This window comes from Phragmites australis, chromosome 19 (assembly GCF_958298935.1).
Source record: "Phragmites australis chromosome 19, lpPhrAust1.1, whole genome shotgun sequence".
Taxonomy (NCBI): Eukaryota; Viridiplantae; Streptophyta; class Magnoliopsida; order Poales; family Poaceae; genus Phragmites; species Phragmites australis.
Genome location: NC_084939.1, coordinates 23,007,652 through 23,025,779, shown reverse-complemented (window position 1 = coordinate 23,025,779; position 18,128 = coordinate 23,007,652). Strand labels below are relative to the sequence as shown.

The 18,128-nt window shown below is 44.5% G+C and overlaps 2 protein-coding genes across 2 annotated transcripts; both read right to left on the bottom strand.

The window, feature by feature from the left end:
- Positions 1 to 3,235: 3,235 nt before the first annotated feature.
- Positions 3,236 to 9,349, bottom strand: LOC133900935 (FHA domain-containing protein PS1-like). The gene is made up of 7 exons (XM_062342236.1): positions 8,725 to 9,349; positions 8,150 to 8,352; positions 8,009 to 8,068; positions 4,972 to 6,822; positions 4,726 to 4,876; positions 3,840 to 4,225; positions 3,236 to 3,738 (listed from the first exon to the last, which is right to left on the bottom strand). Exons 1-7 carry the CDS (start codon positions 9,020 to 9,022, stop codon positions 3,460 to 3,462), a joined length of 3,228 nt encoding a protein of 1,075 aa, XP_062198220.1. The 5' UTR covers positions 9,023 to 9,349; the 3' UTR covers positions 3,236 to 3,459.
- A 2,836-nt stretch (positions 9,350 to 12,185) lies between these two features.
- On the bottom strand, positions 12,186 to 17,503 carry LOC133900070 (coatomer subunit beta-1). Its single transcript, XM_062341164.1, has 4 exons — positions 15,282 to 17,503; positions 13,890 to 14,399; positions 13,316 to 13,401; positions 12,186 to 12,692 (listed from the first exon to the last, which is right to left on the bottom strand). Exons 1-4 carry the CDS (start codon positions 17,346 to 17,348, stop codon positions 12,485 to 12,487), a joined length of 2,871 nt encoding a protein of 956 aa, XP_062197148.1. The 5' UTR covers positions 17,349 to 17,503; the 3' UTR covers positions 12,186 to 12,484.
- Between the last annotated feature and the right edge of the window lie 625 nt (positions 17,504 to 18,128).

The following is an 18,128-nucleotide window of genomic DNA, read 5'->3' as shown; positions in this document are numbered from 1 at the left end:
AGACTTGATGAAACATGTCGTCGATCATCGGGTACAACACGCAACTCACGCAGATGTGTAGCCTGGCTCCAACAAAGCAAGCCCGCTAGCCTGACATTTCGCCAAACACTTGGCGCACGCTTCCACCTCGAATGCTTCCTCCAACGAAATTCATGACCATCGCTCCATAGCTCCAGGGATCAATGGCTCTGATGCCAATTATCACGTTCCTCACCCAATTGATCAACCAAATCAACACAAGCACAGAATCAACTCCAATCGAATGTCTGTACTGCAAGCTCAAACGAGTTTGACAAGTGCAAGGATACAAATTGAGGAAGAAAGAGAGCATAGAGAGGAACAACAACTCTAGATTGGTTACGGAGAAGGGATTGTGAGGAGATAAGAGAGCAGCAAGAAGGTAAATCGGAGGAGACACTACTACAGAATAGGTCATAAGTAGCGTCTCATCAGTGTCGGTTCGAGTGTAACCGATACTGTTGACATATCAGTGTCGGTTTATAAACTCTTGCGCGCGAGCAATAATTTAGGAGAACTAACCGGCATTGATGTCTCTGTTATATGTATATCCAGCACTTAGCCGCTCTCCTCGTTTGCTCCATTCAGCCTGACGCCGCTCCTCCTCCCCGACAGCCGCCTCCTCCCCATCCGCAGCCTCCTCGTTGCGCGTCAGCTCATCACCTCCTTGTCCTCGTCCTCGTCCTCGTCGTGCGTCAGCCTGCCGCCTCCTCGTCCTCATCGTGCGCCGACTGCCGCCTCCTTATCCTCATCGTGCATCGGCCCACCGCCGCCTTCTCGTCGCATCCTTGACGTCCCCATGGCGAGCAGAAGCGGCAGTGGAGGTGGAGGGCGTAGATCTAGACAGCATGGATGTGTCCGCTCCACCCTATCCGGCGGCCTGAGTCCGGATGACTACCCTCGTACTCCTGGCCTCCAGATCCTCAACGGCGTATCCCCTTCCTACCCGGAAGGGCTATGAAACACCTGGGTTAGTTCTCAAATTCAAGTTAGCAAATTGTATTTAGCAAATTGTAGTTTGCAAATTATAGTTAGCCAATTTAGGTCCTGAAATTAGATATGTATTTTAGTTCAAAATATGTTAGCTTATTATTAGATATGTATGTCGTGATATTAGATATGTATCGTTATATCGGTGTTTTGGATGTGACCATCACTTTCCAGTGAGTAACTAGTTTGCTACTTCCTTGTTCTGCAATTGATGACTTGACGTAATTGCGAGATTATCCACATGTGCCGATTGATATGGTATTGATATTTTTTTCTCTGGGTATGTAGACATACCTATGACTTGTCCTAGGTACATCTGTATGCACAGATATGAAAATCCATTTACTATAAATTATAAAAATATCAGTTAATATTATAGTTTGTAGTTAATAAATTTAGAAAATCCCACTGATAATAATTTTGAACGATTCTAATGAAGTATTCTGCAGTAGTAAGGTTCAGAGGAGGAAGAAGAGTCTGTCTAGTCTTTTATCTTTGATCCATACTGATCTCTGTTAGCTTCCTTTCGTAGTGGCCCTCCTCTGATGATTTGGCCCACTGGCAGCGAGAGAGTGATGGCTGGCCCACTTGACAGCCGGTAAGTCTTAAGTCCGTGACAGTTAAGTCTAGAACTAAAGAAGTGTTGACGTTAAAAGAGATTCAGTGCAGCAAAAAAGATGAAGAAGGCTTGAATCGTTGCAGTTACCTTTCGGGGCTGATACGTTGTTTGATCATCTGCTTTCAGCCTCAGCCATGCAGAATGGGGCACTTCCAGCTCCATGATGATTTGCGCGTTAATACAGCTTGGTCAAACAGCCGCGAGGGGGAACAGAAAACTTTGAAGTCAAGTCGTCCGTTGACCCAAACTTGCAGTTCCTGATCACAGTCAAACCGTGTATTTGCACATTACTGCCGACTGGCCAGAACTAGTACGAGTAACTTCAATTTTATTGTAGATACTTGCTAGTAGTCAATGTTGGCACTACAGTTTGCACTAGAATTCGAAAGAGGTAGAGAAAATAACAGATATCTGCTTTTCACATTCTGTACGTGATAAATGTAAATATGCAGTAACACAGGAACACAAATGACGCAAACGCAAAGCATAAACCGGATTTCACCATACCAGAGGCAACGCCGTAACGGCAAATTGCACAACACGACCAGGACCAGGACAACGATGCCGACCCAGCCAGCAGCCGTCAGTTTCTTGATCTCGCTCAATCTACACGATCGGGACAGCACAGCATGTCGAGAGAAAAACAAGTTGATAGGGATCCAAGGAACTACCGAGAGATAGAGTTAGCCCCAGGTTTTCCGCTATATTTTAGATGTGTTTGGTTTTCCACATCTTCTTTATCATGTTCCGTCGATACTTAGAATTAAAAAATAAATCCATTTGATTATTTGTATTTACTGTTGCAGTCTGACCCGACAAGTGTAAATATAATTTGAAATTCAATCACAATCTTAACCCTTACATCTACTCATATAATTTCAAATTCAATCAACTACATACAAACTCAGTTGAGTACGTCTCCTTATGGCTGAACAGTCAGATGAACAATCAATCTAAAAGGAAGTAAAATAAAATTAGCAGCTAAAAGGAATTAAAAGTACTAAAACAAATTCGAAAGAACAGAAGAAGTATAAGAGGAGCGAGCTTTTTGTGCCCACGAAAAGGTGAGCACGACACGACCATTGCTACACATGGGGCAAACCAAGTCAATCGGTCCTCGCGTGGGTTTTTTTTTTTTACTCTTCATCACTGAATACAGCACTTCTAAGTTGTGACCCATCCAACACGGCCACTTAGTTAGCAGCCCTGGGGAGCTAACCATCCTTGTCATCCACCAACGTCTTCTCTTTTTTTTTCCCTGGCATTCGCAGATTTGTTCCGAGCTTGCTGTGCTAATCATGTGGATCTGAAAAGTGATTAGTAAAAAAGAGGAGTCCTAAAGTGATGGTATTGCTTTTTGTATAAGTAAAATATTCCTGAACAGTAAGATTCTGCCCCACGCAAAAGGATATCCTGTCCTGTCCTAGTCTATTCTACTCCACTGCTGTCCTAACAGAAGAATTGATGGCAGCTCGCAATCATTTTCACATGGCAATTTCTATAAATTATATTCAGAAAGATTTATTTATGTCATAGAGCAAATGAATACGTATCATTATAGATGAAGACCGAGTTATATAGAATTTGCTGAAGGTTTTGCAGCATCAGTTACCAATTCGTTCACGGTATTGATGATGAACCCTTGACCATTCCTTGTTCGAAGTGTACAGCCCGCGGCTTTACTGGGCATGGAAATCATACCAGCAAAATACTATCACCAACAAAAAAAAAGTTGAACCCACGACTCCAGCAGCCATATGCCATACACCCACAGTATGAAATTCGTATTTACAACGCTGTAAGCCAGCCAGGAATCTTCCATCTCCACGAGGTTACACCGAGGCCAATGGCGTCTTCTTGACTGCGTTGGTTGCCTGCTCGTACAGAGAGTTGTGCCGCAGGATCAGCTTGAGCCCCTTGGCAGCCTCGACGGGCCTAGGAACCCTCTTACTTGCATGGTGGTGGCTGTTGTAGTAGTTCTCCGCCAGGGCCGCCTCGTCCAGGCACGACCAGGCCCATCCTCTCGGCACGCTGGCTGCCCACATGAACCTGCTGGAGCACGGGTTCATCAGGCCCTCGCGGAATTCCTTTGCTCCCTCGCAAAGCAAGCCCTGCAAGGAGACAGAAATACGGAAGATTCAATTCGAATGCGATGCATGGTTACTTGTACAATGAATCCAAGGCACAGCTTCAAACAAGGAAAATATGTTACCTCTGCCATGGCTTTGATCTTGAGTGTAATGCTGTTGGACAGAATGACGATGTTATGGTTGCTTCTCAGTTTGTTTAAGAGGAGGGCGCAATCAAGGACGCGATCTTCGGGTTTGGGAGAGCTGATATCTGCGAAACTTCGCGCGGAGAAGAAGGCCATTGGGTTGAAGGAGCCAGAACCGATCTCTATTTCTTCACCGATGCACCGTGATGAAGGAGTTGAAGGTGGCGTTGGTGCTACCGGGAACATATCAGATGAACTCTGGACATGAATCCACCAGCTCTCGTTTTCCATGCACTCCTCAATCCATTGGAGTATGAAGGTGGCCTTTGAGGACCTTCTGAACAAGCCCTCCCGCTGCTTTATGGAATCTAACTCCCTGATCACTGTGAAGATAATAAAACAAGCTTAGCATTTTAGCAGGGCACATGCAAGCAATTCAGTTAACAACAAGTAGGATGACAAATGCACTTAAGTGTGCTACCATACACCAATACATACTAGCAGAGTGAGCATGAAGCATCAGTAACAGGAGAGTTAAATTGTCAAAATTACAGTAGCAAGCAATCTTTCAGTTGATAACATTATAGCATAGGATGACTTTAATGATGGAGTATACCGAGTAAATGCAGGTACTATTTAGGGTTATAGCTGCACAAGTTCACAACATAATGGCATATGCAAAAATCATATATTCAGATACTAACAGCACATCAGGATGATGCGATTGAGTATATCGTAGGCAATAGTAAGCAAGCAAATAACATCATAGGGATCATACAGTAATGATGTATACAAGCAAGCATTTGTTCAAACATTTGGTGAATGAAAACATAATATAATGACAGTTGAAACATTAACTACTCTATATTCGCTCTTAACTTACCAATCCTTGGTATGATCAGATGAGTTCCTTTTATGCCTTTTAGCAGCATAATAGACTTCCTAGATTCGTCATCAAGGAGACAGTCAGTATCAGCTACCATGGTCCAGGCTTTCATCCCTTGTCCAGCCCTACCAGATTCTTGGTTATTACGCTGTTCAGCATAAAGAATGGCTCATGTCAGATTCCATATTAGCAGGACAAGTTATAAAAATGAAGAATATAAATATAATTACTGCAATAACTTACTGGAAGATTGTTCAGCTCATCTTCCAACCTGATCCCAAAGTCCCCAACAGCAAAGGTAGCTGCCCTAGCAACAGCACAGTTACAATTAAGCGAGCTAGTGGGTCTCAAAGGAGAATTCGATACAAGAGTCTCGAAGGGAAGCCTATCAACAACCCTTTTCTTTGTGATCGCACTTTCAATTCGCGCGCGGTTTTCAGACATATCCCTTGTTTTCCGAGCCGCAGAAGATAGTGGTGTAAAATTCTCCTTGTTAGAGCAGAATGCTTCCCGATCTTGATCTGCATTGGCTGTGAGGTTCATTGGAAGACACTTCCTTGCTTTCATGCCTCCTGAAGATATAGGTGTCAAATTCTCCTTATCTGAATAGAAAACATCATCATCTACTGTGTGGAAATCTTTGGACTTTGCTGATAACTCATTGCATTCCCATTTATGGTTTCCCTTATTTGAAGTGTTCTCAGCTGACACTGAATTATCCATCCTTGACCCAAGAACTCTCCTAACAACGGGCTTTAGATCCCTAGAGGTAGGTGTCACATTCTCCTTGTCTGAGAACAGATCTTCCTGCCTCACAGGGGAGTTAGCATCATACTTTCCAGGAGCCAGCACTGAGTTTTTCCTGTCCGGAAGAATGTCATCTTTGAATTCTAGATGTGAAATGGGCATAAACTCTGTCTGGCTCTTCTGCAACTTTGTACCAGCTGAAATTAGCGGGTTAAGATTCTCAGAGATAGGTTCATTTGACTTCATTGCATGTCTAATGTTCAGCATGGAGTTTTCATTTTCTGAAAAGAGGTCATGTTCTAAATGGAGAAGGGAAATGGAATCCATCAACTCTTGGGAAATGGTAGGCTTCAGACCTCTATGGCTCCTCTCCATTATTATGCTGCCTGAGACATTGGGGATGATATTCTCCTTGTCCAGTGGACTGATCTCTTCATTTTCTTCAAATCCTTCAGTAACCAAATTGCCAAATAGATTCCCACAAATTGTGCCTTCAAGCTGACAGTCATCGGGACCCTCAGCAATCTTATCTGGGGCCATGTTCTCGTTGTTTGAGAGACTTCCTTCCAAGTTAAGAGTATTCAAACCATGGTGTTTTACTTTTGGCATGGAAGGATTTTCTGGAACAGGCTTAGATGATTCCATATCAACAGTAGAAGCGTTCCACTGTGGGATTTCTTTGTCTGCTACGGCATCATCTTTGAAATGCAAATAGGGGACAGAATCCAACAAGCCTAGTCTCTTCTGTGACATTGCATCGACTGAATCTTGTGGGATATAATTATCAGGGTTTGGCTCTTTCTTATTTCCTTCCATGGAAATGCTGGCTGCAGGATTCATATGGCCCTTATCTTTTGCAATCATCTCTTCCTTTTCTTCAGCTCCTTCAAATTCAGTGATACCAAATAAAGCTATGCAGGCTGCGCATTCTGTCCCGCAGTTCTGAGAAGATAAAAGAATCTCGTTTTGGTCTCCTTTCTGAAAGCTATAGCTCAGAGCACTGCTTCTATCCTTGCTCCTGCCTGTGTCAACACGAAGGGATTTGACTGACTTTAACTTGGCCCGCTTGGACACTTGGTTTGAGGCATCCCATTTGTCTGACTGGACTGGTCTTCCAGCATTTGTCACTGCGGCTGGCATTTCCTGTATGATCAAAGAGCCAAAAGATTCTGAATTTGGATTCTTGTCAACCAATTCCTCTGTCACTCCCTCTCCATTCTCATGAAATTGAGAAAGTGAAGATTCTTCCAGAGAAAAGGAATGAGCAAACTCAGGCAATGGTGGTGCTGAGGGGACCACTTTAGCCGGAAAAGCAATTTCTTCTGACACAATTTGTTGGCTTGTCTCCTGTATATTAGATCAGAGAGTTAGCAAGCATTCCAGATAATGGACTCAAAGTTGAAAGTCCCTAGACAATCAATCCAAAAAGGAACAAATTGAACAATAGAACTCAAGTAAACAGTTAAAGAACTGAAAAAAATAGTTACACACTTGGATATTAAAAACAGAGAAATGACTCACAAGTTTAAACCAATGCTACAAGCAATTTGAGAATGTAATCTTGTTTGTAAAAGCTGAACTGGATAGATATTGTCAACTCATCACATAGTTTGTGCTAATAGAAATTTATAGTAATTTGAATCATGCTAGATCAAGATCATAGCATTTGGTTTTATATAATGGCCAGTTCACTTTTCAGTGTTGATATGCTTTGACTTTAACATACAGGATATATGCAAGAACAGTGAGTGCTAGCTTGTGACATAAAACATTCAGACCAGCAGTCAAACCGAATCATTTGTGTAGTGATTGCTTGGAATAAGCTGGACACTATACATCAGGTCAGAACATTGACCTTTATGTATTTAGGTCGGTATGAAGTGTTCAAATGATATCAGAATCTATAGCTTGACAAATTCCTTTAGGCAATGGAATTAATTCAATACAAATTTAGCACTAGGCAGCATTCACAAGGCACAGAAAAAGGTGCTATAATTTATAAGTAACACGATATCACCAATGGGAGCGTCACTGCTGTAAATAAGGAAGAGAATGTTAATTGAAAATGGAAAATCAACAGAACACAATGTAATTCAAATGGCAAGTAGGAAACCTATAGCGCAGAGTGGGGTCTGAAAATAAGATGCTATGCATTCATAGAACAGTAAGCATACAAGAATTACTACAATGGACGAACTAGTCATCACATCAAATATTGGAAACAATGAAGGTAACCCACATTAAACACATATAGCACATTTTTTTTCAACATAATGCATGTTACGGCTTTGTCAAACAGTGGTAGCTCTCCAACTCAACCTAATATATCTTGCTTCATATGAATTGCTACCACAAGGTCCATAGCATGCAAAAAAAGTTCATGCAAAACAAATTGACAAAAAAATGCATCAGTTCGCACTTGGCAGTGGCAGGCTACCAAACCAATAAACATGAAATGCAGCTCTACAGATACCAATAAGCATTTCATCAAATGTATTCGGTATTCAGTCATACTAAATTGTTAGGAACAAACCTGATGGGTCTCCATGCCCTCTGGATCCCTCGGCCCAGGCACCAACTGGCTGCTTACCTCCTGCGCATTTCATCAAACACTTAGACCACAACAAACAGTACCAACATAAATGATAAACTTTTCCTATTTGCTAGCTGCAACCTGATAAGCACGGGACTCCTCTTTGTCCTCTTCAGGTAGCGATGGCATATGCAGCGGATCCCCCATCTCAAATGCCTCGCGCAGCGATAGCCAGAGCAGCCTATACTCTCTCTTTGAGGCCCCGAGCCGCAGTGTGTCACCGGCGGTTAGATCCACCGGCGTGTGCGGTGGGATCAGGCGCCCGGACACCCATGTCCCGTGCACTGCATCGAATCACACCACAACCATGGGGCAATGTCGTGTTAATCTCCACACTGTTTCCATCGAAATTGGAAGACTACGCACGAGTTTCGCTGGAGCTAGTGACATGAGGAAATTTCAACGGGGAATGAAATCTCATTCCAAATCCCCCAATACCTCACGCTAATCCCATCCCGAGATAATCCAAGGGAAATGAGGTGGTTGAACCCTAACAATCCCAATACCCCACGCTACACGAAGGCGAAATGATCGACACAACGCGAACCAAAACACACACAGATAAAACCCCAATGCCAGGGTAAATCCAGGCACGCGCGGCGATCACGAGCACAGCACGCGCACGCAGGAACTGGAGATACAGCGCGGTGTCTCACCGGAGGAGAGGTCAGTGACGGTGATCCGCCGCTGCCGGCGCCGGGCCCGGAGCCGGAGGTGGAAGCGGCTGACGCTGGGGTGGTCGACGAGCACGTGGCAGTCGGGGTGCCGCCCCACCATCACCGGCGGGTCCTCTTCCTCTTCCTCCTCGCCCTTCGCCCCCTCCCCGCGCATCATCTCCGGTGGCGGCGCGTTGAGGAAGATGTGCTTGAGCACGACCCCGCCCTTGGCCACCGCGAACGCCGCGATCGGGGCGTCCCCGTCCCCCTCCTCCACCGCCGCCGCCATGTGTGGCATCTCTCTCTGTCTCTCTCTGCGCGTGTTGGTGAGGACGAGGAGATGAGGGGGGTCTCTGTTTGAAGCCTTGATCGGAGTCAGGGGGATTCGAAATCTGGGGAAGAGGAGACGTTGGAGTCGGGGTCGCAACGGCTACTACAATTGCAAAGGACGCGGGCGTCACTCGTGCCTCGGCTTCTGTGGGCTGTGGGCCCAGCGTGCCCCCTCGACGACGGGGCTTCGATCCAATGGCTGGTGGGCCTTGCTTCGATTCAATGGCTGCCGTCATTGCAGCAAGTCACGAGCGCCGCCGCCGCCGAGCAACTCTGGTCGCTCGACGCCTGTCATGAGACCATCTCCAACGGTTTCCTTTCAGGGGCCAAAATCTCTTCACGACGGGATTTTCGTTCCCTTCAGCGCTCCAACGGTTTTCCTTCACGGTTCCCGTCACGACGGGATTCCCAGGGTCATTCCCTTCAGAACGGGATTCTCTCTCCATTCCCTTCGCGATTCCCCTCGAGGGGAAACTGTTGGAGATGAGAGGAAATAAAGGGAATGAGAACGGGGAAGGGAATCGGGAAGGGAACGAAATGAAGGAAATATGGTTGAAGATGGTCTGAGTGCCTTCCTCTCGCACCGCGCCAGAGTATCATAGGGATTCGGAGCAAGCACCATCAATAAATATCCTGTCGGACCTCCTTTGGGTCACTGTGTAATTTATATCAGTAATTAGTATGTACGAATTTTAATAAATATTATAGACATATATCGATTAAGTAAGATAATAGAGTATAATATATAGTTTATTATAATAAAAATCTGTATGTATAAATTAACAAACCCTCACAGTATAACGGAAACGAGCAAAAGCGACCCATGCCCTACAGGCAGTTTGAATGCAAACGAAACCAACTTTTCTATTCTTTATCTTCCCTTTCAACGAAGTTGGCATCTGGATCATCTGGATCCACAATTAGCAAGTGTGAATATATAAGGTACTCAGCAAGTCCTATCTCAAGGGGGAATATTAGATGCTTACGAGATACTTACGAGTAGATCAAGGATAAGACTGTAAAGTCTTTTAGGTTTCGCGAAAAGCTAGTTTTGTTGATGCAAGATTCATTTTGCAAATACTACCTTTAATAAAAATATTTTTTAAGAGAATACGTAACTTGAGTTTATGGGGGTTAACAGCCCTGGGGGAGATACTTCCATCCCGACAGTTCCCACAAGTCTTTTACCGGTGGACACACAGTCTAGGAGGCTTAGGGCACAAAACCAAAACCCTTCTTTTCGAAAACACGGGCATACTGCCCACTCACACACCAAGGAGGTAATCATTGTGATCAAACTATAGCATGTCCTTGACCGAGGACACGGCTATCCGAATAGGTTTAACACTCTGCAGAAGTTGTATACTTTACCCATAAGATATGCGCAGACTCCCACCTTAGCAACTGGTGGAGCTGCCATAATGAGACGCAACGACCTCACAACGTAGTCACAATATTCACCTATAGGGCACTAAGATACCAGGGGCCTTAGAAGATCCATGGGAAGGATCACTTAGCAATCCCAAGGTTTTGACATAGCCTTAACAATATCACCAGCCGGACCTTGGGCTACGTACCACCCAAGTCTTCTCATGTTCTCCATTTCCACTACCGACCTCCGGGTGGGTACCGAACTAAGTTGGAGGGGTTAAGTCAAGTTCTGCCCATTTAGACCATATGGTTGTACAAGTGGATACTAGGTAAGATGTCACAGCGAACCGGTTCTTATGCAACCGAGGCAAGAGTCTCCCAGCAAGAATACCACAAAGACGAACCTTGCTCTAAGGTAGTTCCCATCTTTGTGGGGTACCTTACTCACCCTCGTCAACACTACTCTAGAGTTTTCCCCGTAACACAAGTTTTACACACACACGCACCACTTTGGTTCTATGCTCTAATTGTTCATGTTGCTACTTGTGCTTTTCGGTTGATTTTCAGTCTATAATTGTCCTATAAGAAATCTGGAACCTCCTAACCGATCATCTGTTGTTGTATTAAACTCTTTCTCTTCTTAATACAAAGATACACAGTTCTCCTGTATATTCGAGAAAAATGATATGGTAGCTCATGTTGGAGACTTTGGGCTTACAAGGTTCAAACGTAATTCCACAACGTCATCTTCTGACTCTATTTCAACTTCTTCGATTGTAATAAAGGGAACCATTGGATATGTGGATTGTCCATTTTGGCATTGAGTTTTCTAGCTAGGTAACTTGGCAATGGTTCATACCATAATTTCTATATTTGTTTGAACTAAACTGTCCTACATGCGATCTACAGAAAGCGCAGGGGTGGTCAAGTCTCAAACTGCCTCGGACGTCTACAGCTTTGGAGTTGTTCTCCTTGATATATTCATCAGAAACAGGCCAAAGGATGGCATGTTCAAGGACGGGATGAGCATCGCAAAGTTCACAGAGATAAACTTCCCTGATAATGTGTTGCAGATTGTTGACCTATAGATGCTCCTAGTATTACATGAACACGGATACGGATATCGGAATCTGATTCTGATTCAGGTGTCCGATTCGAAAAAGAAAAATTGGACACACGAAATACAACTCAAAATCCGATACAAGTATCAAAATCTAACTCAAATTCGGAATATCCAATTCAAAAAAAAAAATAGATACGGGTATCTAAGTAACACTGCTGCTCCAAGAGCCAGACCTCTGCAAGTAGACTCCAATGGCCATCAAGGATAGTGGAGCACAGACCCTGCAGTCTGTGCTGAGCATTGGACGCTGCTGCACCAAGGCGTCACCGGCCCAGCGAGCGCATCAGCATGCAGGGTGTCTGCCAAGCTGCATGGGATCAGGGATGCACATCTTAGAGGAAACTGAAGGAGCAGTTCAGAAGTATATGCTTCGAATGAATAATTCGCAAAATGAATTTTCTTGCACTGTGTTTCTTGTTTGATCGCTACATGTTTGAATAGTAAAGTAATCGAGTTAAAATATGACCATAGTTATTTTATGCGTAACAAATTTGAAGGCATCGTTTCTGCTGTTAGCAGTAAGTGCGTACCTTCTCAGTTCTCACTGTATGTGGTGCAGTGCTTGCACCAAAGTAAAGAATCTATAATTATTTATTAATTGAGCCATGCCGTTTGAAGTTCGAACTTGGAAGACATCAAGATGAGTACCATGATTCATAAAGTCAGTACCAAGGAGTATAAGTATGGCAAAGAATGAAAAACACCACAAGACATCGAGAGCACATATTTTGGTTTTGTACGCTAGAACACCACGAAGCTACACAATCCTGCTCATGCAGGATGGAAATCTCAACACTGTCATAACAATTGACTACAGCACATCGGTAACAATTGACGATCCATGAAAATTGGAGAGAAGGTGGCAAAATTTGAGTTCAAATCAGGCGTTTATGGTAACTGGGATGATATACTTGTGGCACGGTGGTCACGGCTCAGCTAGCTGCTGCCACCCTTTTGTTTTAGGGTAATCTTGTCTCCTAGGCTGAGCGCGATCCCTTGGGTCTTGCTCCTTATTCTGATGTAGCCGCTCAACTTGCCATCGGCCTGCTTCTCAACACTGATGTTCACCAACGCGTCCTCGCCAAACACACTCTTGGCGTAGAGGTTTGCAGCAAGGAACCCACATTCTCCATCAAGCGCAGATCTGATGTCAAGTTAACATATACACAAGTAGAAAATGGTCAGTTCATTAGCAAACAGAAGAGCAGTGGAATTTAAGGAATAAGCTTTTCGCTTGTTCTAGCCTCAGAATTTAAAAACTCCCACGTCCCAGCACACAGTAAAAAAATAGCAATATTCAGTGAAACAATTTCCCAGTTTTCCAACCAATTCACTACCATTAAAACAGTTCTTTTAAGTAAAAAAAAATGCAAGGTTGCCTTGGTCAAACAAACAACTATGGTACTTTTCTTCTAGTTTGTGTGATATATGCATAGTTCATAGTTGTAACAAAAGGAAAGGACATAACATTTCTAATCATAATTCAACCACCCATCTGACTAGTCTTGCAACCTAGGGAACAAACTAGAAGCTATACGGCCTAAATATCGGCAATGTGAACAAATAGCCATTAGTCTACTCTACCTGGCATACAAAAACAGTAACAAGGTCATGAATTTCGACTCGTACTATTGAAAGAAATAATATGCTTATGTATAAGTCTGAATGACTAATGGCGCTACAGATGAATATAAAACTAATATACAAAAGCACGCATAATTCTAGTTTGCAGATCAATGTGTAAGGTCAGTATTCTTTGGAACTTACGGTGGTGTTAGACACTTCATGTTTGTTGACATGATAATATGATTCAAAAATTCCTTTTCATCCTGAATCACAGTATTCACCGCCACCTGATGAACAAAGAAATAATGGTCATAATAATAATTAATAAGACAAAACAAGTCAGATATGCACTATGAGCATGACTACCTGCAAGTACCAATACAACAAAAGTGAACAGAACAAAGCTACCTCTAAAACCGATCCAGCTTAACCCTTAAGGACCTGTTCAGATAGGGAGAATATGGACAATCCCTTGGCCCAAAAATTCCTGGAGCAATCCCCATCATTCAAACACCCCCAAAGTTGCAACCATGTAAATGATTGGCATTATGAATGTAGTAGTATATTATTGTATTAACTTTGAAGAAAAATCATACAAATTAATCATAAGCAGAGGACTTTTTCTCGCTTATGGCAACTTACGGGTGTGGCACAATTTCAGCTAGGATTGCAACCAGATGACGGAAAAATGCTAGCAATATTGTCTGTAACATGAATAGCAAGAGAGCATCTTGCAAAACAAGCAAAAAAAGAAAGAAAAAAAGAGGCAACTTACCTTATTTTCCCACTCAAATTCCGCCCACATGTTCCGGAAAGCAACATCAGCACATGCACCAGGTGAGATGTAATCCATGATATCAATGTGAATATCATTTAGGACCACCACTGATCGCTCCATTACATTTGAAGTTTCATAAACTATGTTACCAAATATGACTCCAGTCTCTGTTGATGAAACCTTAATGTTGGCACGAATTTGCTTGCTTGATTCAGGAGCCAATGTGTAGTTCTGAGGGCGGTCAACAAGTTTGAGGTCACCCATTGTTGCCAACTCCAAGCACAAGTTCTGGAGTGTTTCTTTTGTTCGGTTTATGACTGTGACATCAAGTACAATATCATAATGATGAACAGTTACAAATGCTTCAGCATACACAGGATCACTGAACCCTGTCAATTGCAGAATGCGGTTCAGTTTGTTGCTATCGTCTGCATCCTTCGTAAATTGACCAGTCGCAGCCTTCAAATCGTCTTGAACCGCATCTTCCAACTCAAGTTGGCTCATCCCCTGCAAGAAAAGTACCAACTTTTTACAATGGAAGAATGAAATAGAAAACAAAAAACCGACATGCTTTCAAAAAAGATGATGATTATGACTAAAGTTGGCTCATTTCCTATGAGCAATGCAACTTTGAAAAATAGAAGCAAGAAACAAAAAACAGCAAATTACTATGTTTTTCAAAATGAAGATGATTATAGCATTGCTATTACTTAAAGACAATCCAGTACCAATAATTACTCTTTAGTCCATGTACAATCATATTAAACATGAATTAAGGTCAAATTTTTACAGAGTACAGACCATTGCAAGTAGCAAACATATTGATTCATTTCTGTTTCGACAGCAAATTAAAAGTAGGCACATTTGTTACTACCTTAACAGAATAGAAACATTCTTTCGACATAAGTCAATTTGTGAATCAGAAGAAGTTCTAAATCCATTACTTCAACTACTTATGTAAATACAAAAAACAGTCAGTTTAAGACCTAATGGTAAGGGAGAAAAATCTTAATCTTTGTTGATTTCAAATTCATATAACAATATGGGTTAAGAAATACAAGTGATCGCAGAATGAGATACATATGACTTTTCCAATTCCAAAAACAATATAATGAGTGTGCTGTAGAAATTATTACATTAACCATTAATCCAAGACTAAATCATATTTATTTTGGAGCAAATACACAATGACTTCAATTGCACAAAATTGGCAGTATCAACGCATGAAGTCAGGCACTTCTTTCAGTCTAACTTGCTGTGCTTTTTTAGAAACTAAATGCTTGTGAACTAGTTATCAGTACCCACATTAGACAGAGAACGGCATATGGAGTTCCATAGAGCAAAACCAAAAGCAAAAGCAAGGAAAAAAAAGAAAGAAAGAGCTCTCACCCTCCTGCTCTTCAGGTGGTAGAAATCAATAAGATCATCTGGCTGAGCATGAGCTATTTGTGCCTTGGTCTTCATCTCCTCAGTCTCCCTAAATTGCTTCTCAGCAAGCATCTTGGCAAAGCTTTGGCGGCATGACTGCAACCACACCTTCCTCACATCATCGCCAGTATTGCAAAGCAACCTCACACAGAGAACAATCCTATCATATGAGTCATTGTCAATAGGGTGGGGAAGGTAAGAGGACTGGCCCAACTGCAGAATGGACACCATGATCAACAAGGCTTCGGTACAAGCCTTGTTTGCTTCAACCTTTGATGGCTGAACCTCCTCCAACCTCAACACAAGCTTGGTCAGGGTACAGGCAACAACAGCAGCCAAGAAGAAATCACCAGACAAAATGAGGAATCTGAGATTTTGGGTGGAAGCCAATGACCCAGGAGCAGCAGTTGGAGCTGAACTGGCAGCCTCAGTGGCAGCACTCTGTGTAGCGTAAGTGCCATCTGCAAGAACAACAGGCCTCCTCGAAGACACGGTGACAGAGTTCACCGCCGGCTGAGCTGGCTTGAAGGAATCAGTTGACTCCCCTTCCTCAGAGACAGTGTAGAACGGTAGATCCCCAAGGCATTGCTTGATGGTGGAAATGGCGCTCTCAACCTCAGACAGCGAGAGGGAGTACTCTCCAAGGATCCAGAGAGCGCATACGCAGACACGAGATGCTCGGATCTGATAGAATGTATCAATCAGCCTCTGGATCATGGACACACGGAGCTTGGGATTGGTCTCTATGATCTCACGCACAAATAGAACCACATCAACCGCTGCAGCAACATTAGTGTCGCCAAGGAAGTCCATGAGGAGGTGCACCACTGACCCGGCAACCTCCGGGTACTTCACGGTGCAGGCATGAATGGCCTGCACCAGCATCTGGCGGTAGTCACCACCCTTCTCAGCCTCCGCAGCCTGCGTCTTAACCACCTCCTTCTTGAGGTAGAGCACCACCTCCTCGACATTTCGTGGAGTGAGCAGATCCAGCACCAAATCCAGCACCTTCCTCCTGACATCCACATTGGGGCTGGCGAGCGCACGCAACACGTCCATGACCACATCCACCATCACCTCCCTGTGCGAGGCGCGCAGCTCGTGCAGGCGGTCCAGGATGATGAGCTTCACGTTGTTGTCGCTCTGCGACGAGAGCAGCTGGCAGTAGGTGTTGGCGGCAGCGCGCACGGCGGTGGGCGCGGAGGACAGGGACACGAGTGCGCCGGCGCATTCGTACACGACGGCGCTGCTGGGCGCGGAGAGGAGGGAGATGATGATCTTGATGTACCTGCCCTTGTCTGCGCCGCCCTTCGAGCGGCAGACCTTGCGGATGAGGTCGACGGCGGCCATCTGGAGCAGGTCGGGCCACTCTGTGACGCGCTCGGCGTTGGTGAGCAGGTACGCGACCGCGCGCTCCTGCGCGCACGCGCAGAGCATGAGGAACGCGTTCCTCCGCGCGGCGGCGTCCTGCTCAGCGGCGAGCGCGCGCTCGACGAACTCCGGCGCGTCGGGGATGAGCTGGTCCCCGTGCGGGAGCCGGTAGATCGCGGAGATCGCCGAGAGCGCGTGGCGGCGGACGAAATGGTGGCGGTGCTCGAGGTTCGCGAGGATGGACGGCACCAGCGGCTCCAGCAACTCGGGCTCCGAGAGGCGGCAGAGGAACCGCAGCGTGGCGCCGCGGATGTACTCGTTGGGGTGCTGGAGGTTGTTGCGGAGGTTCTGGCAGATAAGGATCATCTCCGGCAGCACCTTTCCCGTGGCAGCGTCGCGCTTGTCGACGGTCTCGAGGTAGAGGAGCAGCAGCTTCTGGACGGCGTGGTCGTCGCAGGACTGCACGTAGCGGACGACGGTGATGAAGAGGTGCGGGAGGGTCTCGCCGTTGAGGAGGAGCGAGATGGCGCGGCGCATGGCGTCGGCCTTGGCGGGGCCGTCGCCGGACTCGAGCTCCGCCTTGATCTCGTTCGCCATCGACGGCGAACCCTTGTCGAAGTGCACCAGGAGGGTGCACGGCTTCTCCATGCCCGCCATGCCCGCCGGATCCGCCGCGCCGGAGAGGTCGGTGGATCTGGCCTCTGGAGGGAGGGGGAAATCGGATCTGGGGAGGAGGAAGACGAGTGCGTGAGATTTGTTGGGGGCAGCGACCAGTAGCCCACGAGTGGGGGAGGGTTCCTTATCCTAGTCAAATGGGCCTCCGAAAGGACCCAACTAACGGCACACACGGTTACCGTCTTTAATACGATTTAATATTATATATACATTGTGTGAGAGTGACTGACTGTAAGTAATTTAAATAATACTCCATTGTTAAATGATATATGAAAAATTGATGCCATAAATAATATGTGGTATCCATACAATAAGTGAAATATTGTCTATAAAAATGGTTGTCTGATGTTTTAGACCGTCTATTAAATTAATAGACGACGTCGTCTTTCTCTGCCTTATGTCTCTTTTCTCCATGTTAGATAAAATACTAGGTGGCTTCTTTTCTAGACAGCTGACTTTACCTTATTATACATGCTCTAAGAAAATGGGTTGGCCGTAAACAATATTGATTGGAACCAAATGGTGATGGGGAATAACTACCGGCTAAGTGCTCATTCGTTGCAACAATAAAAACATAAATATTAGATATGATGATATCAAACACAAACTTAATGTACGAAGATGTTGAAGCGTCACTGAACGAATACGTCGAAAACAGTGTCGTAGTTTGATTTCAAATAGGATTCGAAAAAGGAGGAGATTATATGATAATTTTTCTACTAATTTATTTATTTATTTTTGTTAATAAAATATATCCTATAT